The 27,955-nt window shown below is 54.1% G+C and overlaps 1 protein-coding gene and 2 long non-coding RNA genes across 3 annotated transcripts; all 3 read right to left on the bottom strand.

The window, feature by feature from the left end:
- Positions 1–468: 468 nt before the first annotated feature.
- Positions 469–27,540, bottom strand: LOC147527457 (uncharacterized). The gene is made up of 22 exons (XM_086623130.1): positions 27,424–27,540; positions 26,788–26,844; positions 26,418–26,484; positions 25,588–25,820; positions 25,174–25,404; positions 22,870–22,958; positions 21,749–21,928; positions 21,427–21,595; positions 21,015–21,128; positions 20,369–20,503; positions 18,160–19,627; positions 13,266–13,416; positions 13,035–13,214; positions 12,713–12,881; positions 11,656–11,790; positions 10,263–10,915; positions 9,448–10,202; positions 4,606–4,709; positions 4,380–4,450; positions 4,006–4,174; positions 2,949–3,083; positions 469–2,208 (listed from the first exon to the last, which is right to left on the bottom strand). The coding sequence occupies exons 1-22, from the start codon at positions 27,538–27,540 to the stop codon at positions 469–471; spliced, it is 7,122 nt and encodes a 2,373-aa protein (XP_086479256.1).
- LOC147527459 (uncharacterized) lies at positions 8,208–9,314 on the bottom strand. The gene is made up of 3 exons (XR_015222705.1): positions 9,298–9,314; positions 9,081–9,131; positions 8,208–8,429 (listed from the first exon to the last, which is right to left on the bottom strand). It is a non-coding gene; the product is annotated as an uncharacterized LOC147527459 (long non-coding RNA).
- LOC147527458 (uncharacterized) lies at positions 16,887–18,068 on the bottom strand. The gene is made up of 3 exons (XR_015222665.1): positions 18,011–18,068; positions 17,794–17,844; positions 16,887–17,142 (listed from the first exon to the last, which is right to left on the bottom strand). It is a non-coding gene; the product is annotated as an uncharacterized LOC147527458 (long non-coding RNA).
- Positions 27,541–27,955: the final 415 nt, after the last annotated feature.

The raw sequence follows: 27,955 nt of genomic DNA, 5'->3' as shown, positions 1-27,955 counted from the left end.
CAGTGCCGCTGTTTCCCAGACCCCAACGATTGCCCTAAGTAGCCTGCTGAGGACCAGCTTGGAGCAGAGCACCTCCGTTTTTCCAGTCAAGGCGAACGTCCTCAGGATATCCTCTCTTTCCCGTTGAGTTTCAGGTTTCTGAATTTCCTCCAATCCCTCTCCCGCCCTGCCTGAGCTTTAGGCAAGCCAGACACCAGACCCAGGTGAAGGATGCTGTTTGGCCACGGCCAACAGATGTGGCTGGCTGGGAATTTCCACCTCCTGCTGCACTCACGCCCGGACAGCCAAACACCACTCGGGCTGTGGCAGCGTGCAAAGTTGTGCCCACCAGTACAGCCCCAGCGGCTTCTGACGAGAGCTTTCCTGCTCCTCACCTGCTCCTGCAACTCGGCCAGTTGACCACGGCAGCACGCCTGGGACTCCTCCTGCAAAGGAAACACAAGCATTTCTTTTTGGTCTCCAGTTTGGTCAGGGCCATGGTCCACATTCAACTTCTCTTAGGTCTGTCCCGGGGGCTGCAGCCACTGGGATTTGCCAGCGTTCCTCTGTACGGCCAGAGCCTCCTCCCACCCAGTCAGATTCTCTTCTCACCTGTCCAGAAACAGGTGCCTCGTGCTGGGTAGACTCAGGCAGAGAAAACCCACGTGCGTCTGGCAGTGACCGACCAATGCAATCTCTCGTCAGTCTCCTGCGCTCTCTCTCCTGGAGAACTCTCCTCCTCTCTGTTTCCTCTTCCTCACAGATTTGGACTTTCCGGATTGGTTTCCGCAGGGTCTCCCCTTCAGCTCTCCATGGCAAAGCTGGTGTTAATGCTTTCACCAGCTCATTCTGCCTCCTAAGATCATGTTCTCTCTCTCTCTGAGTCTTCTCTAAATACTGGACTCTGTCTCTCTGATACTTGATCTCTTCATCCTTCTTTGTCAGAGTCTGCAGAACATGCCGGAGAGCTTCCCGAAGACCTCTTATCTCCTCTTCTAACTCTCGTTGGTCACCTTGAGCCTTGGTCTTCTCTTCCCTCTCATCACGCAAGGCTTCTTCCAGGAGCTTCCCTCGCTCTTGGTGCTGTCTAACCTCTTCAGTCTTATCCCTCAGCCTAAGCTGGAGATTCTGCAAGGTCTTCAGTTCTTGTTCTTGGTGCTGGAGCTTTTGCATGAGAGTGGCATTGTCTCCCTCTCTCTGCCTCACCCTTTCTTCAAGCACGCTCACTTGCTTCTGGCACGACGTTAGTGCTGCCTTCAGGCTTTCCTCACGAAGCTGCAACATGTTCATTTGCTCTCTCTGCTTGAGGAGCTCCAAATGGTTCGCTTCCAGCAGTTGGCTCATTTTGTCTAGATCCTGCTCTAGACTCTTGGCCCGCTTGCCTTCCACCTCCTTCTGCTCTCGAAGGAACACTTCCAGTTCGTGGATCCGCTGAGTCAGAGACGCAAGCTCTGCGTTTTTCTCCTTCAAGCTTCCTTTCGTATGCTCCAGATCCCGTATCTGTTCTTGCTGGGATCTGATCTCCCGGTCCCTCTCTTCCAGCTCTTTGCTCATCTTGCTGAGAGCAGTCCTCTGCAACTCTTGCTGCTTCTCCAGCTCCATTATGAGTCCTTGCTGGGATCTGATCTCCCGGTCTCTCTCTCCCAGCTCTTTGGTCATCTTGCCGAGAGCAGTCCTCTGCATCTCTTGCTGCTTCTCCAGCTCCGCTATCAGTCCTTGCTGGGATCTGATCTCCCGGTCCTTCTCTTTCAGCTCTTGGCTCATTTTGCTGGCAGCAATCCTTTGTTTTTCTCGCTGCTCCTCCAGATCCCGGATCTGTTCTTTCTGCAATCCCATGTTCTGGTTTTTCTCTGTCATGGCCTTAATAACCTGATCGAAAGTACTGAGATGCACTTCTCTCTGCTCTACCAGCACTCGGATCTGTTCCTGGTACAGCTCCACTTCTCTCTCCTTCCCTGACAGGATGGTGGTCATACGAGTGAGAGCCTCCTGCAAAGCTCTTCCTTCTGCTGCCTCTTTCTCGAGCATCTGGATTTTCTCCCTCTGTGCTTCCAGTTGCTCATTTTTCATTTTTAAGACAGACAGAGTACTTTGCAGTTCTTGTTGAAGGGCATGGCTCATATCTGTCGCTCTGTCTGCTCGGCTTTCCGAGGCTGCGACTGCTTCCTGAAGAAGACGCATCTCCCCTGTCAGTTTGTCTGTCACTTCTTGCAGCGTCTCGTGTTCACGCTGCAAAACAGGGAGAAAGAGAGTCAGTAATTCCATCTACGTAGGTTTGCTTTTCCTACTGGATGGGAACTCCTGCTTCACTGGCAGTCAAGGGCTCCAGTTGGAGCTTCTACTAGAAAACGGGAGCGATTCAGTTGGGTTCCCTGTCAAGTGCCAATTTTCTACTGCCACTCAAAAAAGATTTCAGAACTGTACTGCGCTTATCAGGCTCTGTCCATAACGGATGTTTGGAGGGACTGTCAATGGACAAGTGGGAAAATATCGATCAAGTAACAACAGCTGCACTGGCTCCAAAGTCCAGGCTCGTCTCCTGTACGGAACGCTGCCTCTAAGCGCGCACCCAGGGAAGAAAGCCGAAGAGCGGGGCAGGCTTACAGGATGGCTCCCCGACCCCAGCGCTGTTGCAGCTTGTGAGAACTTTCCCAGTCTCCCCCTGACCCCATCTACACCTGCTCTATTTACAACGCCCTTTGTCCAGGAGTTCAACAGGTCTGCGCTGCTGGGGGGGGACGCAGCTCTGCTTCCCTTGGCACCCGGCCTTCCTCTTGCTCGTCTCTGGAGCTCACCAGGCTCCGTGCTTTCCGTGCCTGCGCCAGCCCTTGCCTCCTCAGGCCCAGCACTTTGGTTTCAGAGCCTTGTTGCTGCCCTTCACTCTGCTACCCGGCGCTCACAGCCTCCCTCACCTGACGCCCGATTGCCAACTGCCCGTTCCTCCAACCTGCCCTACTAGCCAGGCTCACCTGCCCATACTGTCGCGCCTCTGCCAGCTCCTGCCTGAGCTGCTCGACCTGCTGGCAGGTTTGTGTCAGCTCTTCCTCAGTTTGGCGGAGCTCCCGTAACAAAACGTTCTTCGCACGCTCCCTTTCCAGCAGGATCTGCACAGAAAGAAAGAGAAGACGGGTTGAAACTTCCCACATAAAACTTGTGTGGCAAGACTCAAAGACTGACGGGCCCACATGCTCTCAGAGCACTGTGCTGCTGGTCTCCTAGGACACCATCGGCCCCCTTGCAGACACAGCTTCCTCGTGAGACTGGCAGGACGGACGTGGTCCATCCACGGTCCACCTGTGATTGAATCTCCAACAAACTCCAAGCCATCTAATGCAAAATGCGTGCCATTTCTCAAGGGCCTTGCTGCTGAGGGGATCCCTCCTCTTCTGCTGTCCCGTTTGCCTTTCAATAGCCACTTTTGCACCCAGTTGGCAGCAGAGAAAACGCCAGGCTGCCAGAGGGCTGCAGCTGGCAGTTCCTTCAGAAAACTCCGCAATTCTAAGGGGGGGTGCTGAAAATTACATCAGTTTTAGGGTGCTGAACAGGCTTTGGGAAAGGTCTGACATCCCAGGGACACGCTGCCATCTCCGAGCGCTGCCCTGTCCTTTCCATACCTGCAGACACAGCTGCGGGCACTGCTGCCCCCGGGCAGTCTGCACAAAGAGGCCTTTGGGCAGCACACAAGGAGGACTCTGCGTGCAGGACACGGTTGCTTTGGCACAGGAGGTCTGGGCGCAAAAGAGCTTCCAGCAGGTGACTCAAAACACCACCCAGAAGACACCTCTGTTTGACTGCTCCGAAATATTTCAGGGGAGGCTTTAAAAGCTTTTTCCTTTGGTCAACGACCCTGCGGCACTCCTCCCTGCCCCCCCAAAGCAAAAACCCATCCTCCTGGGCATTCAGTGCTCCAAACTCAGTTTGGGCCTATGGCAGAGGATGGCTGCCATGTCACATGCTCAGGCTATGTTCTTCTAAAGCCAGCCCCCGAAGCTGGCTTGAAGAACTCAGAAGCACACTGTTTCCTACCACGTCTCGCAGGAGCTGGTTCAGTTCAACTTCGGGATGAGAGTCCCGAAGGGCGAAGATGTTGTAATTTCGCTCTTCTCTGCGCAGGAGCTGTTCCGCCATGTTTTCCTGTTGCTGGTTCATGCCAGATCTCTCTGCTTCCAGCTTCCTTGGAGGCACTTGACTTCCCCTGCCAACACGACAAATGGCAAGATTCAGAGTCAACACAAACAACGGTTCTGGCTTTACTGACCTTAAGCCATTGGAATTTCAGTGGAGGAGGGATCTGCCTCCAGCCCCCCGACTCCGCAGAAGCACGGCGGACACACAGCTGATTTTATACCGTCTGCCCTGGGCAGGGGGATCCCCAAAAACAAAGCACACGACGCGCTCACCTTGTGTCACCTCCTTGGCCTGCGTGACCGTGTGCAGTTGGATTTCCAGCCGGCTCCCGGCGATCTGCAGCTCAGACAAGTGCTGCTGAGCCTCAAGCGGGCTGGATTCCAGGGTCTCCTTCACTGACCTGCAAGTTGGGAACACGCAGAGAAATGACTTTCCTGCTCCTCACACCCACAGGAGTTGTTCCAGTAAGAAGGCGGTCAAGATCCCTACGCCGAGTACGGGAAAGGGCTTGCACGGAAACTTGTACACAGCAAACACAGAAATCTGCTGTTTAGAAGAGCAGTGCAGCCCCTCCGAGGCAATGCCCAGGCTTTCCTTACGACCTGGCAGAACACGGAGAGCCCAGACCAGTTTGATCTCAAGAGCCAAATCTGAACTTGCTCTGGTCTGCTCTAGGACACTCGGGTGGCTGTGCCCACACAGCCGGTGCCAGCAAGCCAAAGCCCGGCCTCTGCTCACAGCCCCGATCTCATCAGCACTTCCACGGTGCTCTGCAGGGGCACAGAAGAGCTTTGCCCGGGCTGACTCACGACTTTTTAACGCTGCTCAGAGTGTAGGCACAGGCAGGTCATCCTCCCGGCTCCCTGTGCTGAAAAGGGACTACAGAAATACACCAGATGGACTTGTACCATCTCATGCCCGGAGCAGCATTTGTAAGAAACGAGAACAAGAACTACCTGAAAGGAGACGCGGGTGTCCTTCAGTTTAAACTGGCCCACCAGTTGAAGAGAAAAGCTTGCCACCTTTGCTTAGGTGTTGCTCCCTAAGCAGGCAGTAGCCCAAATGACTCCTCGCCCTCTCGAAGGCAAGTTGTACTGCAGGGGCAAATTGTTACATCACTCTTACATCACTCGTCTCCAGCAAACTGCTCTGTGTGACACGCAGGATTCCGGAACCAGAAGCTGCAGGTCCCTCCCTGGCCTGAGGCAGCCTCCTGGGTGCCAGGTCCCTCCAGCTCACAGCACGGCCGCGCTCCTGCAGGGATGCGATCAGGACAGCATCCTCCGGGGTAAAGGGGCCCCTGAGCGCTACAGCAATAAACCCACAACAGCAGGATGATGTCACTGCTTCGATGGGCAGTGGATCTTCAGGAAGGAGAACAAGCACATAGTTGGGATTACGCCCTTCTCTGCCAGTCCAACGTGAATATGCTGCATTCGAGGGATAAATCAAAGTCAGTCTCTAAAACGGAACAGGACAGACAGAGTCCAAAACTGTGACAACAAAAGGCTCTCGAGAACAACACCTGGCAAGAACAGTTGCTGATTTGTCGTTACCTATTGCCAAAGGATCTTCCTAACTTTTTGTAAATAAATAATTTCTCTCTTTTGTAAAATCAAAAAGGAGCTGCACGTTTAATAATTTAATAACAGCTCAATAAGCACCCAAACTAATTCAGCCAGATCAAATAAGAGAAGCTGGAGCTCAGCTCTCAAGAAACACACAGAGTCCTAAGGGTGTTCATCAGCCTTGCTAACAACATGCTCTGGAGTGGGAAAGCGTAACAGTCAAGACGCACGACAAACAATCTCTAAAACATCGTTTGTACAGCTCTGCAAGTTCAGGAGTCTTCTAAAACATACAAGGGGGCACAAACATGTGCCCAAGGCTCAGGAGAGCTTTGCTCGCTTTAGCTGTAAAAACCCCAATATTCAAATCTTGGCAAACTGACGTTTGTTTTTTTTTTCTCGAGACTCTTGTGTTTTCTGTCCTTGGAAGGTGAAAACATCTGAAAAGCACACAGGATGCAATAAATGCTCATGTAACCATTACCACCTTCTCAGTCACAGACAGAAAATAACGTCCTGCCTGGGGTCTCCTCCCTGCTTTTTTCCTGCAGTGGAACACCTCTGCGGGGTATGTGCCAAACATACCACCTACCCCAAAACTCAGACTGCCTGACAGCGAACTGACCATCAGCAACAAACCTTTCTCTCCAAGTTATCCCATAATACCCAAGATCGTACATTAGGAAACTCACACGGAAACAATGACAAACTCCCGAGTCTCCTCTAGTGACACAATTCTCCCAAGCTCTTTCTCCAGGGCACCGGAATCAGACAGTCCAGAGTAAGGAGTCTTGTGTCATCACCTAGTTCTCATCTTCCTCCTCAAAGCCTAAAGAGGCTCCAGCAATTCACAGAACCAGAGAATCAGTTTGGTTGGAATGGACCTTGAAGATTGAGTCCAGCCGTTAACCTGCACTGCCAAGTCCACCCCTAAAGCACAAGCGCCACGTCCACATGTCTTTGGAAGACCTCCAGGAAGGGTGACCTAACCACTTCCCTGGGCAGCCCGTTCCAATGCTCCACCACTCTTTCAGTGAAGAATATCTCCAAATACCCAATCTAAACCTCCCCTGGCACAACTTGAGGCCGTTTCCTCGCCTCCTATCACTTCTTACTTGGGAAAAGACACCAACACCCACCTGGCTACAGCCCCCTTTCAGGCAGCTGCAGAAAGTGAGAAGGTCTCCCCTCAGCCTCCTTTTCTCCAGGCTAAACAGCCCCAGGTCCCTCAGCTGCTCCTCATAAGACTTGGGCTCCAGGCCCTTCGCCACCTCCGTAGCCCTTCTCTGGACATGCTCCAGCACCTCCATGTCTGTCTTGCAGCGAGGGGCCCCAAACCGAACACGGTATTCCAGGTGCCGCCTCACCAGTGCCAAGGACAGGGGCACAAGCGCTTCCTTAGTCCTGCCGGCCACACTCTTGATACAAGCCAGGATGCTGCTGGCCTTCGTGGCCACCTGGGCACACTGCCTGCTCATGTTCAGCCGACTCTCGACCAGCACCCCCAGCTCCTTTCCCCCCCGGAGCACTGTTGCCTGTACAGCTTACAATACAATTTCAACAATTTCCCGGTGCCGTTCCCATTCAAAACGCTACAAGGCAGCAGACACTGAGGTCCAGCTTCCTCCTGCTCTCGAGGCTCAAACACACACAGTTCTGAAAGGTGCAGAACTCACAACCAAAAGCATAAATAGAAACATGCAGCCCTGGGTCTGGCCCCAGGAAAAGGATTCAGAGCTACACAGTTTGTTTCTTTGGCCACAGGCGAGAGTAGTAGCCCCGCTCGGATTCATGGACAACACAGGCATCTCTCTGCAGCTTATCAAAAGCCAAAAAAGAGGCCAATGCTGACAGGGGGAGTAAAAGAATCTGGAGCAGCACAGGACAGCTCAGAGAATGGCAGAACAGCTCTGCAAGCCATCAACACGTTTCCAACAGAAGGAAACAAAGCTGCCTGACCTCCAGCTGAGACTGCCGCCATCGGTGGCCTGCAAAGGCCTTCTTACCAAGGCCAAGCTGCGGGGAGAGCGTCCGTTTCACTCGCTTTCACCTCCTCCCCATCCATTCCCGTCCCATCCCTTGCCTCTGCCTGTGAAAGGTCTCGAGTTTGTCACTAAGGCCCTTCGGAGAACAGCCCAGCTCTCCCGCAGGCTGCCTGGCGCATCAGCAAAGCCGAAAGCAAATCATCTCGGGAGAGCACCGGCGCTTTTTGCGCTGAAGCACAGACGGAAGGAAAAACACCCACTCTCTTGCCCCACCTTCCATCCCTGGTGTGTGCTCTTGGCCCCTTCATTTTCATAACACCGAACGGCTGGGAACTCAAGGGGTTAAGTCAGGCGACAGCTCCTAACAGCTCACTTGTGCAAGTCAAGAACTAGGAGAGTCTTTCCTGAGCCACATCTTTACCCACCGCTTGCTTTGTCCTACTCAAAAAGCGCAGTCCGGCAAATATTCTTTAAACTTTTTTTAATAAACAATCACTGTCACACATCACGTGTGTCTGGGAAGGGCAGGACAGAGGATGGCTGCCATGCTGTGGCTGCTCCTCTGCAGCAAAAGAGCGTTCGGAGACTGATCCAGCCTTCGGGACTCTGCCCCCAGAGCAGCAGCTTCGGGCTCCCTGAGCACAGCTGCTGAGGAGCGAGGCAGCTCCTGGTGAAGGTCCGACAGCTCCTGGCTGGTCTTGGCACAGCGTTCAGTATAGTCCTGCTGGGATTGTCGTCCTTGGGCCAGCTGCCTCTGCAGAAGGGACACCTGGAAGAGGCTTAAGGCTGAGCTCAGACAAGCCCACGCTGGTAGCACCATCCGTAGCTCCGCAGTACCGGCTCTCAGGGAAGATGCACCCTCTAACTCCAGCCCTGGCCAACACTTTGTCCTTGTGGAATGAAGCAAGAAGTTCCCAGAGTCGCCCTGAACTGACCTCACATGAGCAACAATCCCGAGCCCCTTTCTGGCACAGCATTCACACCCACGGCACGGAGACGTGACACGCACGCTAAGAGCATCTCCCAGGAAGCGAGAGACCGAGTTCCAGTGCCGCTGTTTCCCAGACCCCAACGATTGCCCTAAGTAGCCTGCTGAGGACCAGCTTGGAGCAGAGCACCTCCGTTTTTCCAGTCAAGGCGAACGTCCTCAGGATATCCTCTCTTTCCCGTTGAGTTTCAGGTTTCTGAATTTCCTCCAATCCCTCTCCCGCCCTGCCTGAGCTTTAGGCAAGCCAGACACCAGACCCAGGTGAAGGATGCTGTTTGGCCACGGCCAACAGATGTGGCTGGCTGGGAATTTCCACCTCCTGCTGTACTCACGCCCGGACAGCCAAACACCACTCGGGCTGTGGCAGCGTGCAAAGTTGTGCCCACCAGTACAGCCCCAGCGGCTTCTGACGAGAGCTTTCCTGCTCCTCACCTGCTCCTGCAACTCGGCCAGTTGACCACGGCAGCACGCCTGGGACTCCTCCTGCAAAGGAAACACAAGCATTTCTTTTTGGTCTCCAGTTTGGTCAGGGCCATGGTCCACATTCAACTTCTCTTAGGTCTGTCCCGGGGGCTGCAGCCACTGGGATTTGCCAGCGTTCCTCTGTACGGCCAGAGCCTCCTCCCACCCAGTCAGATTCTCTCCTCACCTGTCCAGAAGCAGGTGCCTCAGTGCTGGGTAGACTCAGGCAGAGAAAACCCACGTGTGTCTGGCAGTGACCGACCAATGCAATCTCTCGTCAGTCTCCTGCGCTCTCTCTCCTGGAGAACTCTCCTCCTCTCTGTTTCCTCTTCCTCACAGATTTGGACTTTCCGGATTGGTTTCCGCAGGGTCTCCCCTTCAGCTCTCCATGGCAAAGCTGGTGTTAATGCTTTCACCAGCTCATTCTGCCTCCTAAGATCATGTTCTCTCTCTCTCTTAGTCTTCTCTAAATACTGGACTCTGTCTCTCTGATACTTGATCTCTTCATCCTTCTTTGTCAGAGTCTGCAGAACATGCCGGAGAGCTTCCCGAAGACCTCTTATCTCCTCTTCTAACTCTCGTTGGTCACCTTGAGCCTTGGTCTTCTCTTCCCTCTCATCACGCAAGGCTTCTTCCAGGAGCTTCCCTCGCTCTTGGTGCTGTCTAACCTCTTCAGTCTTATCCCTCAGCCTAAGCTGGAGATTCTGCAAGGTCTTCAGTTCTTGTTCTTGGTGCTGGAGCTTTTGCATGAGAGTGGCATTGTCTCCCTCTCTCTGCCTCACCCTTTCTTCAAGCACGCTCACTTGCTTCTGGCACGACGTTAGTGCTGCCTTCAGGCTTTCCTCACGAAGCTGCAACATGTTCATTTGCTCTCTCTGCTTGAGGAGCTCCAAATGGTTCGCTTCCAGCAGTTGGCTCATTTTGTCTAGATCCTGCTCTAGACTCTTGGCCCGCTTGCCTTCCACCTCCTTCTGCTCTCGAAGGAACACTTCCAGTTCGTGGATCCGCTGAGTCAGAGACGCAAGCTCTGCGTTTTTCTCCTTCAAGCTTCCTTTCGTATGCTCCAGATCCCGTATCTGTTCTTGCTGGGATCTGATCTCCCGGTCCCTCTCTTCCAGCTCTTTGCTCATCTTGCTGAGAGCAGTCCTCTGCAACTCTTGCTGCTTCTCCAGCTCCATTATGAGTCCTTGCTGGGATCTGATCTCCCGGTCTCTCTCTCCCAGCTCTTTGCTCATCTTGCCGAGAGCAGTCCTCTGCATCTCTTGCTGCTTCTCCAGCTCCGCTATCAGTCCTTGCTGGGATCTGATCTCCCGGTCCTTCTCTTTCAGCTCTTGGCTCATTTTGCTGGCAGCAATCCTTTGTTTTTCTCGCTGCTCCTCCAGATCCCGGATCTGTTCTTTCTGCAATCCCATGTTCTGGTTTTTCTCTGTCATGGCCTTAATAACCTGATCGAAAGTACTGAGATGCACTTCTCTCTGCTCTACCAGCACTCGGATCTGTTCCTGGTACAGCTCCACTTCTCTCTCCTTCCCTGACAGGATGGTGGTCATACGAGTGAGAGCCTCCTGCAAAGCTCTTCCTTCTGCTGCCTCTTTCTCGAGCATCTGGATTTTCTCCCTCTGTGCTTCCAGTTGCTCATTTTTCATTTTTAAGACAGACAGAGTACTTTGCAGTTCTTGTTGAAGGGCATGGCTCTCATCTGTCGCTCTGTCTGCTCGGCTTTCCGAGGCTGCGACTGCTTCCTGAAGAAGACGCATCTCCCCTGTCAGTTTGTCTGTCACTTCTTGCAGCATCTCGTGTTCACGCTGCAAAACAGGGAGAAAGAGAGTCAGTAATTCCATCTACGTAGGTTTGCTTTTCCTACTGGATGGGAACTCCTGCTTCACTGGCAGTCAAGGGCTCCAGTTGGAGCTTCTACTAGAAAACGGGAGCGATTCAGTTGGGTTCCCTGTCAAGTGCCAATTTTCTACTGCCACTCAAAAAAGATTTCAGAACTGTACTGCGCTTATCAGGCTCTGTCCATAACGGATGTTTGGAGGGACTGTCAATGGACAAGTGGGAAAATATCGATCAAGTAACAACAGCTGCACTGGCTCCAAAGTCCAGGCTCGTCTCCTGTACGGAACGCTGCCTCTAAGCGCGCACCCAGGCAAGAAAGCCGAAGAGCGGGGCAGGCTTACAGGATGGCTCCCCGACCCCAGCGCTGTTGCAGCTTGTGAGAACTTTCCCAGTCTCCCCCTGACCCCATCTACACCTGCTCTATTTACAACGCCCTTTGTCCAGGAGTTCAACAGGTCTGCGCTGCTGGGGGGGGACGCAGCTCTGCTTCCCTTGGCACCCGGCCTTCCTCTTGCTCGTCTCTGGAGCTCACCAGGCTCCGTGCTTTCCGTGCCTGCGCCAGCCCTTGCCTCCTCAGGCCCAGCACTTTGGTCTCAGAGCCTTGTTGCTGCCCTTCACTCTGCTACCCGGCGCTCACAGCCTCCCTCACCTTACGCCCGATTGCCAACCGCCCGTTCCTCCAACCTGCCCTACTAGCCAGGCTCACCTGCCCATACTGTCGCGCCTCTGCCAGCTCCTGCCTGAGCTGCTCGACCTGCTGGCAGGTTTGTGTCAGCTCTTCCTCAGTTTGGCGTAGCTCCCGTAACAAAACGTTCTTCGCACGCTCCCTTTCCAGCAGGATCTGCACAGAAAGAAAGAGAAGACGGGTTGAAACTTCCCACATAAAACTTGTGTGGCAAGACTCAAAGACTGACGGGCCCACATGCTCTCAGAGCACTGTGCTGCTGGTCTCCTAGGACACCATCGGCGCCCTTGCAGACACAGCTTCCTCGTGAGACTGGCAGGACGGACGTGGTCCATCCACGGTCCACCTGTGATTGAATCTCCAACAAACTCCAAGCCATCTAATGCAAAATGCGTGCCATTTCTCAAGGGCCTTGCTGCTGAGGGGATCCCTCCTCTTCTGCTGTCCCGTTTGCCTTTCAATAGCCACTTTTGCACCCAGTTGGCAGCAGAGAAAACGCCAGGCTGCCAGAGGGCTGCAGCTGGCAGTTCCTTCAGAAAACTCCGCAATTCTAAGGGGGGGTGCTGAAAATTACATCAGTTTTAGGGTGCTGAACAGGCTTTGGGAAAGGTCTGACATCCCAGGGACACGCTGCCATCTCCGAGCGCTGCCCTGTCCTTTCCATACCTGCAGACACAGCTGCGGGCACTGCTGCCCCCGGGCAGTCTGCACAAAGAGGCCTTTGGGCAGCACACAAGGAGGACTCTGCGTGCAGGACACGGTTGCTTTGGCACAGGAGGTCTGGGCGCAAAAGAGCTTCCAGCAGGTGACTCAAAACACCGCCCAGAAGACACCTCTGTTTGACTGCTCCGAAATATTTCAGGGGAGGCTTTAAAAGCTTTTTCCTTTGGTCAACGACCCTGCGGCACTCCTCCCTGCCCCCCCCAAGCAAAAACCCATCCTCCTGGGCATTCAGTGCTCCAAACTCAGTTTGGGCCTATGGCAGAGGATGGCTGCCATGTCACATGCTCAGGCTATGTTCTTCTAAAGCCAGCCCCCGAAGCTGGCTTGAAGAACTCAGAAGCACACTGTTTCCTACCACGTCTCGCAGGAGCTGGTTCAGTTCAACTTCGGGATGAGAGTCCCGAAGGGCGAAGATGTTGTAATTTCGCTCTTCTCTGCGCAGGAGATGTTCCGCCATGTTTTCCTGTTGCTGGTTCATGCCAGATCTCTCTGCTTCCAGCTTCCTTGGAGGCACTTGACTTCCCCTGCCAACACGACAAATGGCAAGATTCAGAGTCAACACAAACAACGGTTCTGGCTTTACTGACCTTAAGCCATTGGAATTTCAGTGGAGGAGGGATCTGCCTCCAGCCCCCCGACTCCGCAGAAGCACGGCGGACACACAGCTGATTTTATACCGTCTGCCCTGGGCAGGGGGATCCCCAAAAACAAAGCACACGACGCGCTCACCTTGTGTCACCTCCTTGGCCTGCGTGACCGTGTGCAGTTGGATTTCCAGCCGGCTCCCGGCGATCTGCAGCTCAGACAAGTGCTGCTGAGCCTCAAGCGGGCTGGATTCCAGGGTCTCCTTCACTGACCTGCAAGTTGGGAACACGCAGAGAAATGACTTTCCTGCTCCTCACACCCACAGGAGTTGTTCCAGTAAGAAGGCGGTCAAGATCCCTACGCCGAGTACGGGAAAGGGCTTGCACGGAAACTTGTACACAGCAAACACAGAAATCTGCTGTTTAGAAGAGCAGTGCAGCCCCTCCGAGGCAATGCCCAGGCTTTCCTTACGACCTGGCAGAACACGGAGAGCCCAGCCCAGTTTGATCTCAAGAGCCAAATCTGAACTTGCTCTGGTCTGCTCTAGGACACTCGGGTGGCTGTGCCCACACAGCCGGTGCCAGCAAGCCAAAGCCCGGCCTCTGCTCACAGCCCCGATCTCATCAGCACTTCCACGGTGCTCTGCAGGGGCACAGAAGAGCTTTGCCCGGGCTGACTCACGACTTTTTAACGCTGCTCAGAGTGTAGGCACAGGCAGGTCATCCTCCCGGCTCCCTGTGCTGAAAAGGGACTACAGAAATACACCAGATGGACTTGTACGGTCTCATGCCCGGAGCAGCATTTGTAAGAAACGAGAACAAGAACTACCTGAAAGGAGACGCGGGTGTCCTTCAGTTTAAACTGGCCCACCAGTTGAAGAGAAAAGCTTGCCACCTTTGCTTAGGTGCTGCTCCCTAAGCAGGCAGTAGCCCAAATGACTCCTCGCCCTCTCGAAGGCAAGTTGTACTGCAGGGGCAAATTGTTACATCACTCTTACATCACTCGTCTCCAGCAAACTGCTCTGTGTGACACGCAGGATTCCGGAACCAGAAGCTGCAGGTCCCTCCCTGGCCTGAGGCAGCCTCCTGGGTGCCAGGTCCCTCCAGCTCACAGCACGGCCGCGCTCCTGCAGGGATGCGATCAGGACAGCGTCCTCCGGGGTAAAGGGGCCCCTGAGCGCTACAGCAATAAACCCACAACAGCAGGATGATGTCACTGCTTCGATGGGCAGTGGATCTTCAGGAAGGAGAACAAGCACAGAGTTGGGATTACGCCCTTCTCTGCCAGTCCAACGTGAATATGCTGCATTCGAGGGATAAATCAAAGTCAGTCTCTAAAACGGAACAGGACAGACAGAGTCCAAAACTGTGACAACAAAAGGCTCTCGAGAACAACACCTGGCAAGAACAGTTGCTGATTTGTCGTTACCTATTGCCAAAGGATCTTCCTAACTTTTTGTAAATAAATAATTTCTCTCTTTTGTAAAATCAAAAAGGAGCTGCACGTTTAATAATTTAATAACAGCTCAATAAGCACCCAAACTAATTCAGCCAGATCAAATAAGAGAAGCTGGAGCTCAGCTCTCAAGAAACACACAGAGTCCTAAGGGTGTTCATCAGCCTTGCTAACAACATGCTCTGGAGTGGGAAAGCGTAACAGTCAAGACGCACGACAAACAATCTCTAAAACATCGTTTGTACAGCTCTGCAAGTTCAGGAGTCTTCTAAAACATACAAGGGGGCACAAACATGTGCCCAAGGCTCAGGAGAGCTTTGCTCGCTTTAGCTGTAAAAAACCCCAATATTCAAATCTTGGCAAACTGACGTTTGGTTTTTTTTTTTCTCGAGACTCTTGTGTTTTCTGTCCTTGGAAGGTGAAAACATCTGAAAAGCACACAGGATGCAATAAATGCTCATGTAACCATTACCACCTTCTCAGTCACAGACAGAAAATAACGTCCTGCCTGGGGTCTCCTCCCTGCTTTTTTCCTGCAGTGGAACACCTCTGCGGGGTATGTGCCAAACATACCACCTACCCCAAAACTCAGACTGCCTGACAGCGAACTGACCATCAGCAACAAACCTTTCTCTCCAAGTTATGCCATGATACCCAAGATGGTACATTAGGAAACTCACACGGAAACAATGACAAACTCCCGAGTCTCCTCCAGTGACACGATTCTCCCAAGCTCTTTCTCCAGGGCACCGGAATCAGACAGTCCAGAGTAAGGAGTCTTGTGTCATCACCTAGTTCTCATCTTCCTCCTCAAAGCCTAAAGAGGCTCCAGCAATTCACAGAACCAGAGAATCAGTTTGGTTGGAATGGACCTTGAAGATCATCGAGTCCAGCCGTTAACCTGCACTGCCAAGTCCACCCCTAAAGCACAAGCGCCACGTCCACATGTCTTTGGAAGACCTCCAGGAAGGGTGACCTAACCACTTCCCTGGGCAGCCCGTTCCAATGCTCCACCACTCTTTCAGTGAAGAATATCTCCAAATAGCCAATCTAAACCTCCCCTGGCACAACTTGAGGCCGTTTCCTCGCCTCCTATCGCTTCTTACTTGGGAAAAGACACCAACACCCACCTGGCTACAGCCCCCTTTCAGGCAGCTGCAGAAAGTGAGAAGGTCTCCCCTCAGCCTCCTTTTCTCCAGGCTAAACAGCCCCAGGTCCCTCAGCTGCTCCTCATAAGACTTGGGCTCCAGGCCCTTCGCCACCTCCGTAGCCCTTCTCTGGACATGCTCCAGCACCTCCATGTCTGTCTTGCAGCGAGGGGCCCCAAACCGAACACGGTATTCCAGGTGCCGCCTCACCAGTGCCAAGGACAGGGGCACAAGCGCTTCCTTAGTCCTGCCGGCCACACTCTTGATACAAGCCAGGATGCTGCTGGCCTTCGTGGCCACCTGGGCACACTGCCTGCTCATGTTCAGCCGACTCTCGACCAGCACCCCCAGCTCCTTTCCCCCCCGGAGCACTGTTGCCTGTACAGCTTACAATACAATTTCAACAATTTCCCGGTGCCGTTCCCATTCAAAACGCTACAAGGCAGCAGACACTGAGGTCCAGCTTTCTCCTGCTCTCGAGGCTCAAACACACACAGTTCTGAAAGGTGCAGAACTCACAACCAAAAGCATAAATAGAAACATGCAGCCCTGGGTCTGGCCCCAGGAAAAGGATTCAGAGCTACACAGTTTGTTTCTTTGGCCACAGGCGAGAGTAGTAGCCCCGCTCGGATTCATGGACAACACAGGCATCTCTCTGCAGCTTATCAAAAGCCAAAAAAGAGGCCAATGCTGACAGGGGGAGTAAAAGAATCTGGAGCAGCACAGGACAGCTCAGAGAATGGCAGAACAGCTCTGCAAGCCATCAACACGTTTCCAACAGAAGGAAACAAAGCTGCCTGACCTCCAGCTGAGACTGCCGCCATCGGTGGCCTGCAAAGGCCTTCTTACCAAGGCCAAGCTGCGGGGAGAGCGCCCGTTTCACTCGCTTTCCCCTCCTCCCCATCCATTCCCGTCCCATCCCTTGCCTCTGCCTGTGAAAGGTCTCGAGTTTGTCACTAAGGCCCTTCGGAGAACAGCCCAGCTCTCCCGCAGGCTGCCTGGCGCAGCAGCAAAGCCGAAAGCAAATCATCTCGGGAGAGCACCGGCGCTTTTTGCGCTGAAGCACAGACGGAAGGAAAAACACCCACTCTCTTGCCCCACCTTCCATCCCTGGTGTGTGCTCTTGGCCCCTTCATTTTCATAACACCGAACGGCTGGGAACTCAAGGGGTTAAGTCAGGCGACAGCTCCTAACAGCTCACTTGTGCAAGTCAAGAACTAGGAGAGTCTTTCCTGAGCCACATCTTTACCCACCGCTTGCTTTGTCCTACTCAAAAAGCGCAGTCCGGCAAATATTCTTTAAACTTTTTTTAATAAACAATCACTGTCACACATCACGTGTGTCTGGGAAGGGCAGGAGAGAGGATGGCTGCCATGCTGTGGCTGCTCCTCTGCAGCAAAAGAGCGTTCGGAGACTGATCCAGCCTTCGGGACTCTGCCCCCAGAGCAGCAGCTTCGGGCTCCCTGAGCACAGCTGCTGAGGAGCGAGGCAGCTCCTGGTGAAGGTCCGACAGCTCCTGGCTGGTCTTGGCACAGCGTTCAGTATAGTCCTGCTGGGATTGTCGTCCTTGGGCCAGCTGCCTCTGCAGAAGGGACACCTGGAAGAGGTTTAAGGCCGAGCTCAGACAAGCCCACGCTGGTAGCACCATCCGTAGCTCCGCAGTACCGGCTCTCAGGGAAGATGCACCCTCTAACTCCAGCCCTGGCCAACACTTTGTCCTTGTGGAATGAAGCAAGAAGTTCCCAGAGTGGCCCTGAACTGACCTCACATGAGCAACAATCCCGAGCCCCTTTCTGGCACAGCATTCACACCCACGGCACGGAGACGTGACACGCACGCTAAGAGCATCTCCCAGGAAGCGAGAGACCGAGTTCCAGTGCCGCTGTTTCCCAGACCCCAACGATTGCCCTAAGTAGCCTGCTGAGGACCAGCTTGGAGCAGAGCACCTCCGTTTTTCCAGTCAAGGCGAACGTCCTCAGGATATCCTCTCTTTCCCGTTGAGTTTCAGGTTTCTGAATTTCCTCCAATCCCTCTCCCGCCCTGCCTGACCTTTAGGCAAGCCAGACACCAGACCCAGGTGAAGGATGCTGTTTGGCCACGGCCAACAGATGTGGCTGGCTGGGAATTTCCACCTCCTGCTGTACTCACGCCCGGACAGCCAAACACCACTCGGGCTGTGGCAGCGTGCAAAGTTGTGCCCACCAGTACAGCCCCAGCGGCTTCTGACGAGAGCTTTCCTGCTCCTCACCTGCTCCTGCAACTCGGCCAGTTGACCACGGCAGCACGCCTGGGACTCCTCCTGCAAAGGAAACACAAGCATTTCTTTTTGGTCTCCAGTTTGGTCAGGGCCATGGTCCACATTCAACTTCTCTTAGGTCTGTCCCGGGGGCTGCAGCCACTGGGATTTGCCAGCGTTCCTCTGTACGGCCAGAGCCTCCTCCCACCCAGTCAGATTCTCTCCTCACCTGTCCAGAAGCAGGTGCCTCGTGCTGGGTAGACTCAGGCAGAGAAAACCCACGTGTGTCTGGCAGTGACCGACCAATGCAATCTCTCGTCAGTCTCCTGCGCTCTCTCTCCTGGAGAACTCTCCTCCTCTCTGTTTCCTCTTCCTCACAGATTTGGACTTTCCGGATTGGTTTCCGCAGGGTCTCCCCTTCAGCTCTCCATGGCAAAGCTGGTGTTAATGCTTTCACCAGCTCATTCTGCCTCCTAAGATCATGTTCTCTCTCTCTCTGAGTCTTCTCTAAATACTGGACTCTGTCTCTCTGATACTTGATCTCTTCATCCTTCTTTGTCAGAGTCTGCAGAACATGCCGGAGAGCTTCCCGAAGACCTCTTATCTCCTCTTCTAACTCTCGTTGGTCACCTTGAGCCTTGGTCTTCTCTTCCCTCTCATCACGCAAGGCTTCTTCCAGGAGCTTCCCTCGCTCTTGGTGCTGTCTAACCTCTTCAGTCTTATCCCTCAGCCTAAGCTGGAGATTCTGCAAGGTCTTCAGTTCTTGTTCTTGGTGCTGGAGCTTTTGCATGAGAGTGGCATTGTCTCCCTCTCTCTGCCTCACCCTTTCTTCAAGCACGCTCACTTGCTTCTGGCACGACGTTAGTGCTGCCTTCAGGCTTTCCTCACGAAGCTGCAACATGTTCATTTGCTCTCTCTGCTTGAGGAGCTCCAAATGGTTCGCTTCCAGCAGTTGGCTCATTTTGTCTAGATCCTGCTCTAGACTCTTGGCCCGCTTGCCTTCCACCTCCTTCTGCTCTCGAAGGAACACTTCCAGTTCGTGGATCCGCTGAGTCAGAGACGCAAGCTCTGCGTTTTTCTCCTTCAAGCTTCCTTTCGTATGCTCCAGATCCCGTATCTGTTCTTGCTGGGATCTGATCTCCCGGTCCCTCTCTTCCAGCTCTTTGCTCATCTTGCTGAGAGCAGTCCTCTGCAACTCTTGCTGCTTCTCCAGCTCCATTATGAGTCCTTGCTGGGATCTGATCTCCCGGTCTCTCTCTCCCAGCTCTTTGCTCATCTTGCCGAGAGCAGTCCTCTGCATCTCTTGCTGCTTCTCCAGCTCCGCTATCAGTCCTTGCTGGGATCTGATCTCCCGGTCCTTCTCTTTCAGCTCTTGGCTCATTTTGCTGGCAGCAATCCTTTGTTTTTCTCGCTGCTCCTCCAGATCCCGGATCTGTTCTTTCTGCAATCCCATGTTCTGGTTTTTCTCTGTCATGGCCTTAATAACCTGATCGAAAGTACTGAGATGCACTTCTCTCTGCTCTACCAGCACTCGGATCTGTTCCTGGTACAGCTCCACTTCTCTCTCCTTCCCTGACAGGATGGTGGTCATACGAGTGAGAGCCTCCTGCAAAGCTCTTCCTTCTGCTGCCTCTTTCTCGAGCATCTGGATTTTCTCCCTCTGTGCTTCCAGTTGCTCATTTTTCATTTTTAAGACAGACAGAGTACTTTGCAGTTCTTGTTGAAGGGCATGGCTCTCATCTGTCGCTCTGTCTGCTCGGCTTTCCGAGGCTGCGACTGCTTCCTGAAGAAGACGCATCTCCCCTGTCAGTTTGTCTGTCACTTCTTGCAGCATCTCGTGTTCACGCTGCAAAACAGGGAGAGAGAGAGTCAGTAATTCCATCTACGTAGGTTTGCTTTTCCTACTGGATGGGAACTCCTGCTTCACTGGCAGTCAAGGGCTCCAGTTGGAGCTTCTACTAGAAAACGGGAGCAATTCAGTTGGGTTCCCTGTCAAGTGCCAATTTTCTACTGCCACTCAAAAAAGATTTCAGAACTGTACTGCGCTTATCAGGCTCTGTCCATAACGGATGTTTGGAGGGACTGTCAATGGACAAGTGGGAAAATATCGATCAAGTAACAACAGCTGCACTGGCTCCAAAGTCCAGGCTCGTCTCCTGTACGGAACGCTGCCTCTAAGCGCGCACCCAGGGCAAGAAAGCCGAAGAGCGGGGCAGGCTTACAGGATGGCTCCCCGACCCCAGCGCTGTTGCAGCTTGTGAGAACTTTCCCAGTCTCCCCCTGACCCCATCTACACCTGCTCTATTTACAACGCCCTTTGTCCAGGAGTTCAACAGGTCTGCGCTGCTGGGGGGGGACGCAGCTCTGCTTCCCTTGGCACCCGGCCTTCCTCTTGCTCGTCTCTGGAGCTCACCAGGCTCCGTGCTTTCCGTGCCTGCGCCAGCCCTTGCCTCCTCAGGCCCAGCACTTTGGTCTCAGAGCCTTGTTGCTGCCCTTCACTCTGCTACCCGGCGCTCACAGCCTCCCTCACCTTACGCCCGATTGCCAACCGCCCGTTCCTCCAACCTGCCCTACTAGCCAGGCTCACCTGCCCATACTGTCGCGCCTCTGCCAGCTCCTGCCTGAGCTGCTCGACCTGCTGGCAGGTTTGTGTCAGCTCTTCCTCAGTTTGGCGTAGCTCCCGTAACAAAACGTTCTTCGCACGCTCCCTTTCCAGCAGGATCTGCACAGAAAGAAAGAGAAGACGGGTTGAAACTTCCCACATAAAACTTGTGTGGCAAGACTCAAAGACTGACGGGCCCACATGCTCTCAGAGCACTGTGCTGCTGGTCTCCTAGGACACCATCGGCCCCCTTGCAGACACAGCTTCCTCGTGAGACTGGCAGGACGGACGTGGTCCATCCACGGTCCACCTGTGATTGAATCTCCAACAAACTCCAAGCCATCTAATGCAAAATGCGTGCCATTTCTCAAGGGCCTTGCTGCTGAGGGGATCCCTCCTCTTCTGCTGTCCTGTTTGCCTTTCAATAGCCACTTTTGCACCCAGTTGGCAGCAGAGAAAACGCCAGGCTGCCAGAGGGCTGCAGCTGGCAGTTCCTTCAGAAAACTCCGCAATTCTAAGGGGGGGTGCTGAAAATTACATCAGTTTTAGGGTGCTGAACAGGCTTTGGGAAAGGTCTGACATCCCAGGGACACGCTGCCATCTCCGAGCGCTGCCCTGTCCCTTTCCATACCTGCAGACACAGCTGCGGGCACTGCTGCCCCCGGGCAGTCTGCACAAAGAGGACTTTGGGCAGCACACAAGGAGGACTCTGCGTGCAGGACACGGTTGCTTTGGCACAGGAGGTCTGGGCGCAAAAGAGCTTCCAGCAGGTGACTCAAAACACCGCCCAGAAGACACCTCTGTTTGACTGCTCCGAAATATTTCAGGGGAGGCTTTAAAAGCTTTTTTCTTTGGTCAACGACCCTGCGGCACCGCTCCCTGCCCCCCCCAAGCAAAAACCCATCCTCCTGGGCATTCAGTGCTCCAAACTCAGTTTGGGCCTATGGCAGAGGATGGCTGCCAGGTCACACGCTCAGGCTATGTTCTTCTAAAGCCAGCCCCCGAAGCTGGCTTGAAGAACTCAGAAGCACACTGTTTCCTACCACGTCTCGCAGGAGCTGGTTCAGTTCAACTTCGGGATGAGAGTCCCGAAGGGCGAAGATGTTGTAATTTCGCTCTTCTCTGCGCAGGAGCTGTTCCGCCATGTTTTCCTGTTGCTGGTTCATGCCAGATCTCTCTGCTTCCAGCTTCCTTGGAGGCACTTGACTTCCCCTGCCAACACGACAAATGGCAAGATTCAGAGTCAACACAAACAACGGTTCTGGCTTTACTGACCTTAAGCCATTGGAATTTCAGTGGAGGAGGGATCTGCCTCCAGCCCCCCGACTCCGCAGAAGCACGGCGGACACACAGCTGATTTTATACCGTCTGCCCTGGGCAGGGGGATCCCCAAAAACAAAGCACACGACGCGCTCACCTTGTGTCACCTCCTTGGCCTGCGTGACCGTGTGCAGTTGGATTTCCAGCCGGCTCCCGGCGATCTGCAGCTCAGACAAGTGCTGCTGGGCCTCAAGCGGGCTGGATTCCAGGGTCTCCTTCACTGACCTGCAAGTTGGGAACACGCAGAGAAATGACTTTCCTGCTCCTCACACCCACAGGAGTTGTTCCAGTAAGAAGGCGGTCAAGATCCCTACGCCGAGTACGGGAAAGGGCTTGCACGGAAACTTGTACACAGCAAACACAGAAATCTGCTGTTTAGAAGAGCAGTGCAGCCCCTCCGAGGCAATGCCCAGGCTTTCCTTACGACCTGGCAGAACACGGAGAGCCCAGCCCAGTTTGATCTCAAGAGCCAAATCTGAACTTGCTCTGGTCTGCTCTAGGACACTCGGGTGGCTGTGCCCACACAGCCGGTGCCAGCAAGCCAAAGCCCGGCCTCTGCTCACAGCCCCGATCTCATCAGCACTTCCACGGTGCTCTGCAGGGGCACAGAAGAGCTTTGCCCGGGCTGACTCACGACTTTTTAACGCTGCTCAGAGTGTAGGCACAGGCAGGTCATCCTCCCGGCTCCCTGTGCTGAAAAGGGACTACAGAAATACACCAGATGGACTTGTACGGTCTCATGCCCGGAGCAGCATTTGTAAGAAACGAGAACAAGAACTACCTGAAAGGAGACGCGGGTGTCCTTCAGTTTAAACTGGCCCACCAGTTGAAGAGAAAAGCTTGCCACCTTTGCTTAGGTGCTGCTCCCTAAGCAGGCAGTAGCCCAAATGACTCCTCGCCCTCTCGAAGGCAAGTTGTACTGCAGGGGCAAATTGTTACATCACTCTTACATCACTCGTCTCCAGCAAACTGCTCTGTGTGACACGCAGGATTCCGGAACCAGAAGCTGCAGGTCCCTCCCTGGCCTGAGGCAGCCTCCTGGGTGCCAGGTCCCTCCAGCTCACAGCACGGCCGCGCTCCTGCAGGGATGCGATCAGGACAGCATCCTCCGGGGTAAAGGGGCCCCTGAGCGCTACAGCAATAAACCCACAACAGCAGGATGATGTCACTGCTTCGATGGGCAGTGGATCTTCAGGAAGGAGAACAAGCACAGAGTTGGGATTACGCCCTTCTCTGCCAGTCCAACGTGAATATGCTGCATTCGAGGGATAAATCAAAGTCAGTCTCTAAAACGGAACAGGACAGACAGAGTCCAAAACTGTGACAACAAAAGGCTCTCGAGAACAACACCTGGCAAGAACAGTTGCTGATTTGTCGTTACCTATTGCCAAAGGATCTTCCTAACTTTTTGTAAATAAATAATTTATCTCTTTTGTAAAATCAAAAAGGAGCTGCACGTTTAATAATTTAATAACAGCTCAATAAGCACCCAAACTAATTCAGCCAGATCAAATAAGAGAAGCTGGAGCTCAGCTCTCAATAACACACAGAGTCCTAAGGGTGTTCATCAGCCTTGCTAACAACATGCTCTGGAGTGGGAAAGCGTAACAGTCAAGACGCACGACAAACAATCTCTAAAACATCGTTTGTACAGCTCTGCAAGTTCAGGAGTCTTCTAAAACAACAAGGGGGCACAAACATGTGCCCAAGGCTCAGGAGAGCTTTGCTCGCTTTAGCTGTAAAAAACCCCAATATTCAAATCTTGGCAAACTGACGTTTGGTTGTTTTTTTTTTCTCGAGACTCTTGTGTTTTCTGTCCTTGGAAGGTGAAAACTTCTGAAAAGCACACAGGATGCAATAAATGCTCATGTAACCATTACCACCTTCTCAGTCACAGACAGAAAATAACGTCCTGCCTGGGGTCTCCTCCCTGCTTTTTTCCTGCAGTGGAACACCTCTGCGGGGTATGTGCCAAACATACCACCTACCCCAAAACTCAGACTGCCTGACAGCGAACTGACCATCAGCAACAAACCTTTCTCTCCAAGTTATGCCATGATACCCAAGATGGTACATTAGGAAACTCACACGGAAACAATGACAAACTCCCGAGTCTCCTCTAGTGACACGATTCTCCCAAGCTCTTTCTCCAGGGCACCGGAATCAGACAGTCCAGAGTAAGGAGTCTTGTGTCATCACCTAGTTCTCATCTTCCTCCTCAAAGCCTAAAGAGGCTCCAGCAATTCACAGAACCAGAGAATCAGTTTGGTTGGAATGGACCTTGAAGATTGAGTCCAGCCGTTAACCTGCACTGCCAAGTCCACCCCTACAGCACAAGCGCCACGTCCACATGTCTTTGGAAGACCTCCAGGAAGGGTGACCTAACCACTTCCCTGGGCAGCCCGTTCCAATGCTCCACCACTCTTTCAATGAAGAATATCTCCAAATAGCCCAATCTAAACCTCCCCTGGCACAACTTGAGGCCGTTTCCTCGCCTCCTATCACTTCTTACTTGGGAAAAGACACCAACACCCACCTGGCTACAGCCCCCTTTCAGGCAGCTGCAGAAAGTGAGAAGGTCTCCCCTCAGCCTCCTTTTCTCCAGGCTAACAGCCCCAGGTCCCTCAGCTGCTCCTCATAAGACTTGGGCTCCAGGCCCTTCGCCACCTCCGTAGCCCTTCTCTGGACATGCTCCAGCACCTCCATGTCTGTCTTGCAGCGAGGGGCCCCAAACCGAACACGGTATTCCAGGTGCCGCCTCACCAGTGCCAAGGACAGGGGCACAAGCGCTTCCTTAGTCCTGCCGGCCACACTCTTGATACAAGCCAGGATGCTGCTGGCCTTCGTGGCCACCTGGGCACACTGCCTGCTCATGTTCAGCCGACTCTCGACCAGCACCCCCAGCTCCTTTCCCCCCCGGAGCACTGTTGCCTGTACAGCTTACAATACAATTTCAACAATTTCCCGGTGCCGTTCCCATTCAAAACGCTACAAGGCAGCAGACACTGAGGTCCAGCTTTCTCCTGCTCTCGAGGCTCAAACACACACAGTTCTGAAAGGTGCAGAACTCACAACCAAAAGCATAAATAGAAACATGCAGCCCTGGGTCTGGCCCCAGAAAAAGGATTCAGAGCTACACAGTTTGTTTCTTTTGCCACGGGCGAGAGTAGTAGCCCCGCTCGGATTCATGGACAACACAGGCATCTCTCTGCAGCTTATCAAAAGCCAAAAAAGAGGCCAATGCTGACAGGGGGAGTAAAAGAATCTGGAGCAGCACAGGACAGCTCAGAGAATGGCAGAACAGCTCTGCAAGCCATCAACACGTTTCCAAACAGAAGGAAACAAAGCTGCCTGACCTACAGCACTACCATGTGTCTCCTGGACAAAACCACTGCAGAATCCAACAGATACAGCTTCACTGAGCCAACCAGCCACATGCCCACCCAGAAGCACCACGGTTTTGGTCTCACCTGACTGAGTTTCTCTTCACTTTCTTCCTTCTCCTCTGCCAGGGTCGTCAGCTCTATCCGCAGCCTCTCCTCTTGCTCCTCTGCTCTCTTCAACAGCTGCTCCAGGTGGGCTTTCTCTGCCTGGAGCTCTTCATTTGTTCTTTCACACAAGTGCAGCTTCTCCTGCTCACACATCTTGCCTCTCTCCATCTCGTCCACTTTACTGGACAGAACTTCATTCTCTTGCTCCAGCTACAATCACAGAAGCACAGAGGAAATACAACACCGAAAGCTTTACTAGGGAGAAGGTTTGGCTTGGACAGAAAAAGGAACATTTCCATATTCAGTCAGATGTACTGTCGGAAGGCAGGAAGTCTGAGGAGAAGCAGCAGCTGGAGACAAACACCTGGCAAGACCTTTGGCAACTCTGCTCACCTGCAGCACAAGTTGGTTCAGCTGCACTTTATCCAGTGCAAGAGCTTCATTGATACGGCTCATGTTGGCCGCTGCCACACGCAGATCAGCAAGGTCAGCACTCAGCTTATCCTGAGCCCCTCTCAACTCTGCTGCTGACTGCTCTGCCTGAAGAGACAGAAGAGAACAATTTCTGTGACCCAAGACAAGGAATGAACAGCAACACATGCTAAAACATGTAGTCATGAGGAAAACTTAAAACATGAACGAGTCTATGCTGCAGAAATACCTCAGGCTCCAATTGTCAGCTGAGAAGAACAGAGCACCTGCTCAGTCATGAACCAGCCAAAAGGGAAAGCACAGGAGAAGACTTATCTTTTCTAGATACAATAGAAGTCAAATTTTATCCATAAATTCCGGAGTGTTCCAATTAAGTATACTGGAAATGTCAACATGGATGGATTGACAAGAATTGCATTAACCCAGCAGAGCCGGACCTTTCTCTCCAGTTATCTAAAGACAGAATATCACCTCCCTCAGTTTCCAAATTTACATTTCCTTCAGGGCCTAGGGACTATGAGAAACCAGATGGAATCAAAGTTGTATTTACTGACTGTGCAGAACAAACGTCATCTAGGTCAGGTACATACGTATAAATACGGAACCAAAAATCAAAAGAACATGAGACCAAAGGTTCTGTACAAGCATAGAAAAACATCCGCGCAAACACCAAGACAGCAAACAAAATAATCTCACTGGGATTTAACATTCATACAGGCAGACACAAAAACAAGCAATCAGGACAAAAATCACCTCCTGAAAATCAATTCCTAAGCCACAAGTTTACCTACCACTTGCCAGCTCTGTATGTTGAACGCCAGCACTCTCGCCTTCCGAAATGCTGAGTTTCAACCGATTCTTTTTCAGAGACGGCCAGACAGCGTTACAGGCAGTGCAGCTCCTGACGCCTCGGACAAAATGGTACTCCACCAGTAAAGACTCCTTTCCCAAAACTACAATCCTTCTGGGTAGGGTTTCTGGAACTACTGGCTGCTCTAAGAACGGCAACTGCACGAAACACTGACGGGCAAACTTACAGCGCTTCTTTACAGCCCCAGGGAGCAAAATTTTGTCTTCCTCTGACCTCGCTTTGGGGAGGTTTTTTTTGCCGGCATTACCGCACTCTACGCACCGTCTTCAGCCAGCAACCGGCACACTCACCCCTCCTGCCTCCCCCTGCTGCTCCAGCTCTCGACAGCGAGTCCGGTACTGCAGCACCTGCACGGGCACACGGAGCGAAGATGAGCAAACGCAGCTTTTAACACGCAGCTTCTCCTGCACTGGCTTTTCTCCAAGTCTTTCCAGCCCAAGCTCAGCCCGTTTCACGGTGCTGCTGATCCAGCCGGCGAGGAGTCGTTGGGATGTCGGGAAGCTCCGCTTCTCCAACATTAAGGAAAGCGGGCCGGGGTTCGCTTCGCACGCAGCGCTCCGTGCTCATCCCACAGCAGCGACGGGAAGCAGAGCGAGGGGAGCCCCGGGCAGCCGTGCCCGGCCTGCGGCCACCGCGCTCCCCGTCGGCCTTTGCCAACGGGCCGCAGCCGGCCCCGCTCCCGCCCGGGCTCAGCCTCCCGCTCACCGGGCCGCACGGCGGCGGCCGCACGCCCGGCATCCCCGCGGGAGCGCGGAGACCGACCGAGGGGCCCGGGGGGGGCAGCGGCAGCGCCAGGCGCCCCCCGCGCGGGGCCGGGCCGGGCCGGGCGGAGCGGCGGCGGCTCCCGGGGCCTCCGCCGAGCTCCGGCCCCGCCGCCGCGGCCCGGCCCCGGGCAGCTCCCCCCGAGCGGGCGCCGCCGCGCTCACCTTCGCCTGCAGCCGCCGCACCAGCCCCGCCTGGCGCTGCTGCGCCTCCTGCGCGCTCCGCAGCCGGCGCCGCAGGCAGCCCCGACCCCGCGCCTCCGCCGGGGCCGCCGCCGCCATCGCGCGCGGCCCCGCCCCGCCCCGCCGGGACCGCCCCCCCCCCGCCGGGCGCGGCCGGGAGCGGGGCCGCGGGCCGGGAGCGCCGCGCCCGGCCGGGGCCGCTCCGTGGCGGCGGTTCGCGTTCCGCTCCGCGCCGGGCCGCGGTGCTGCCGCGGGGGAGAGGCCGCCCCGGCAGCGCTGAGCCCGGCGAGCGCGGCTCGGAGCGTCAGCGGCCGCGGAGAGCGCGGGGAGACGGTCCCGGGCGCCGGAGGGGCGGGGGGGGACGGGGACACACCGCAGGGACGGTGGGAAAGCGCCATGGCACGGGGGGGGGCAGCGCGAGCGCTCTCCCAAAATCCCAGCGTCAGCCCGTGAGCGCCGCTGGAGCAGGAGCTCCCGTCTGGCGCGACACCCCAACGCGCAGAGAACAGGGTGG

This window comes from Tauraco erythrolophus, chromosome 18 (assembly GCF_009769465.1).
Source record: "Tauraco erythrolophus isolate bTauEry1 chromosome 18, bTauEry1.pri, whole genome shotgun sequence".
Taxonomy (NCBI): domain Eukaryota; kingdom Metazoa; phylum Chordata; class Aves; order Musophagiformes; family Musophagidae; genus Tauraco; species Tauraco erythrolophus.
The sequence above is the reverse complement of the archived record's forward strand: the minus strand, read 5'-3'. Positions and strand labels throughout refer to the sequence as shown.

What these genes read in the sequence shown, in the direction of transcription:
- LOC147527457 (XM_086623130.1), bottom strand. Translation starts at nt 27,540, where the DNA reads ATGGCGGCGGCGGCCCCGGCGGAGGCGCGGGGTCGGGGCTGCCTGCGG. An exon ending in ACATACAGAGCTGGCAAGTG is followed by an intron (nt 25,821 to 26,417) that starts GTAGGTAAACTT and finishes TCATGTTTTAAG; the next exon opens with TTTTCCTCATGACTACATGT. An exon ending in CACTGCCCATCGAAGCAGTG is followed by an intron (nt 21,929 to 22,869) that starts ACATCATCCTGC and finishes CCCAACTTGCAG; the next exon opens with GTCAGTGAAGGAGACCCTGG.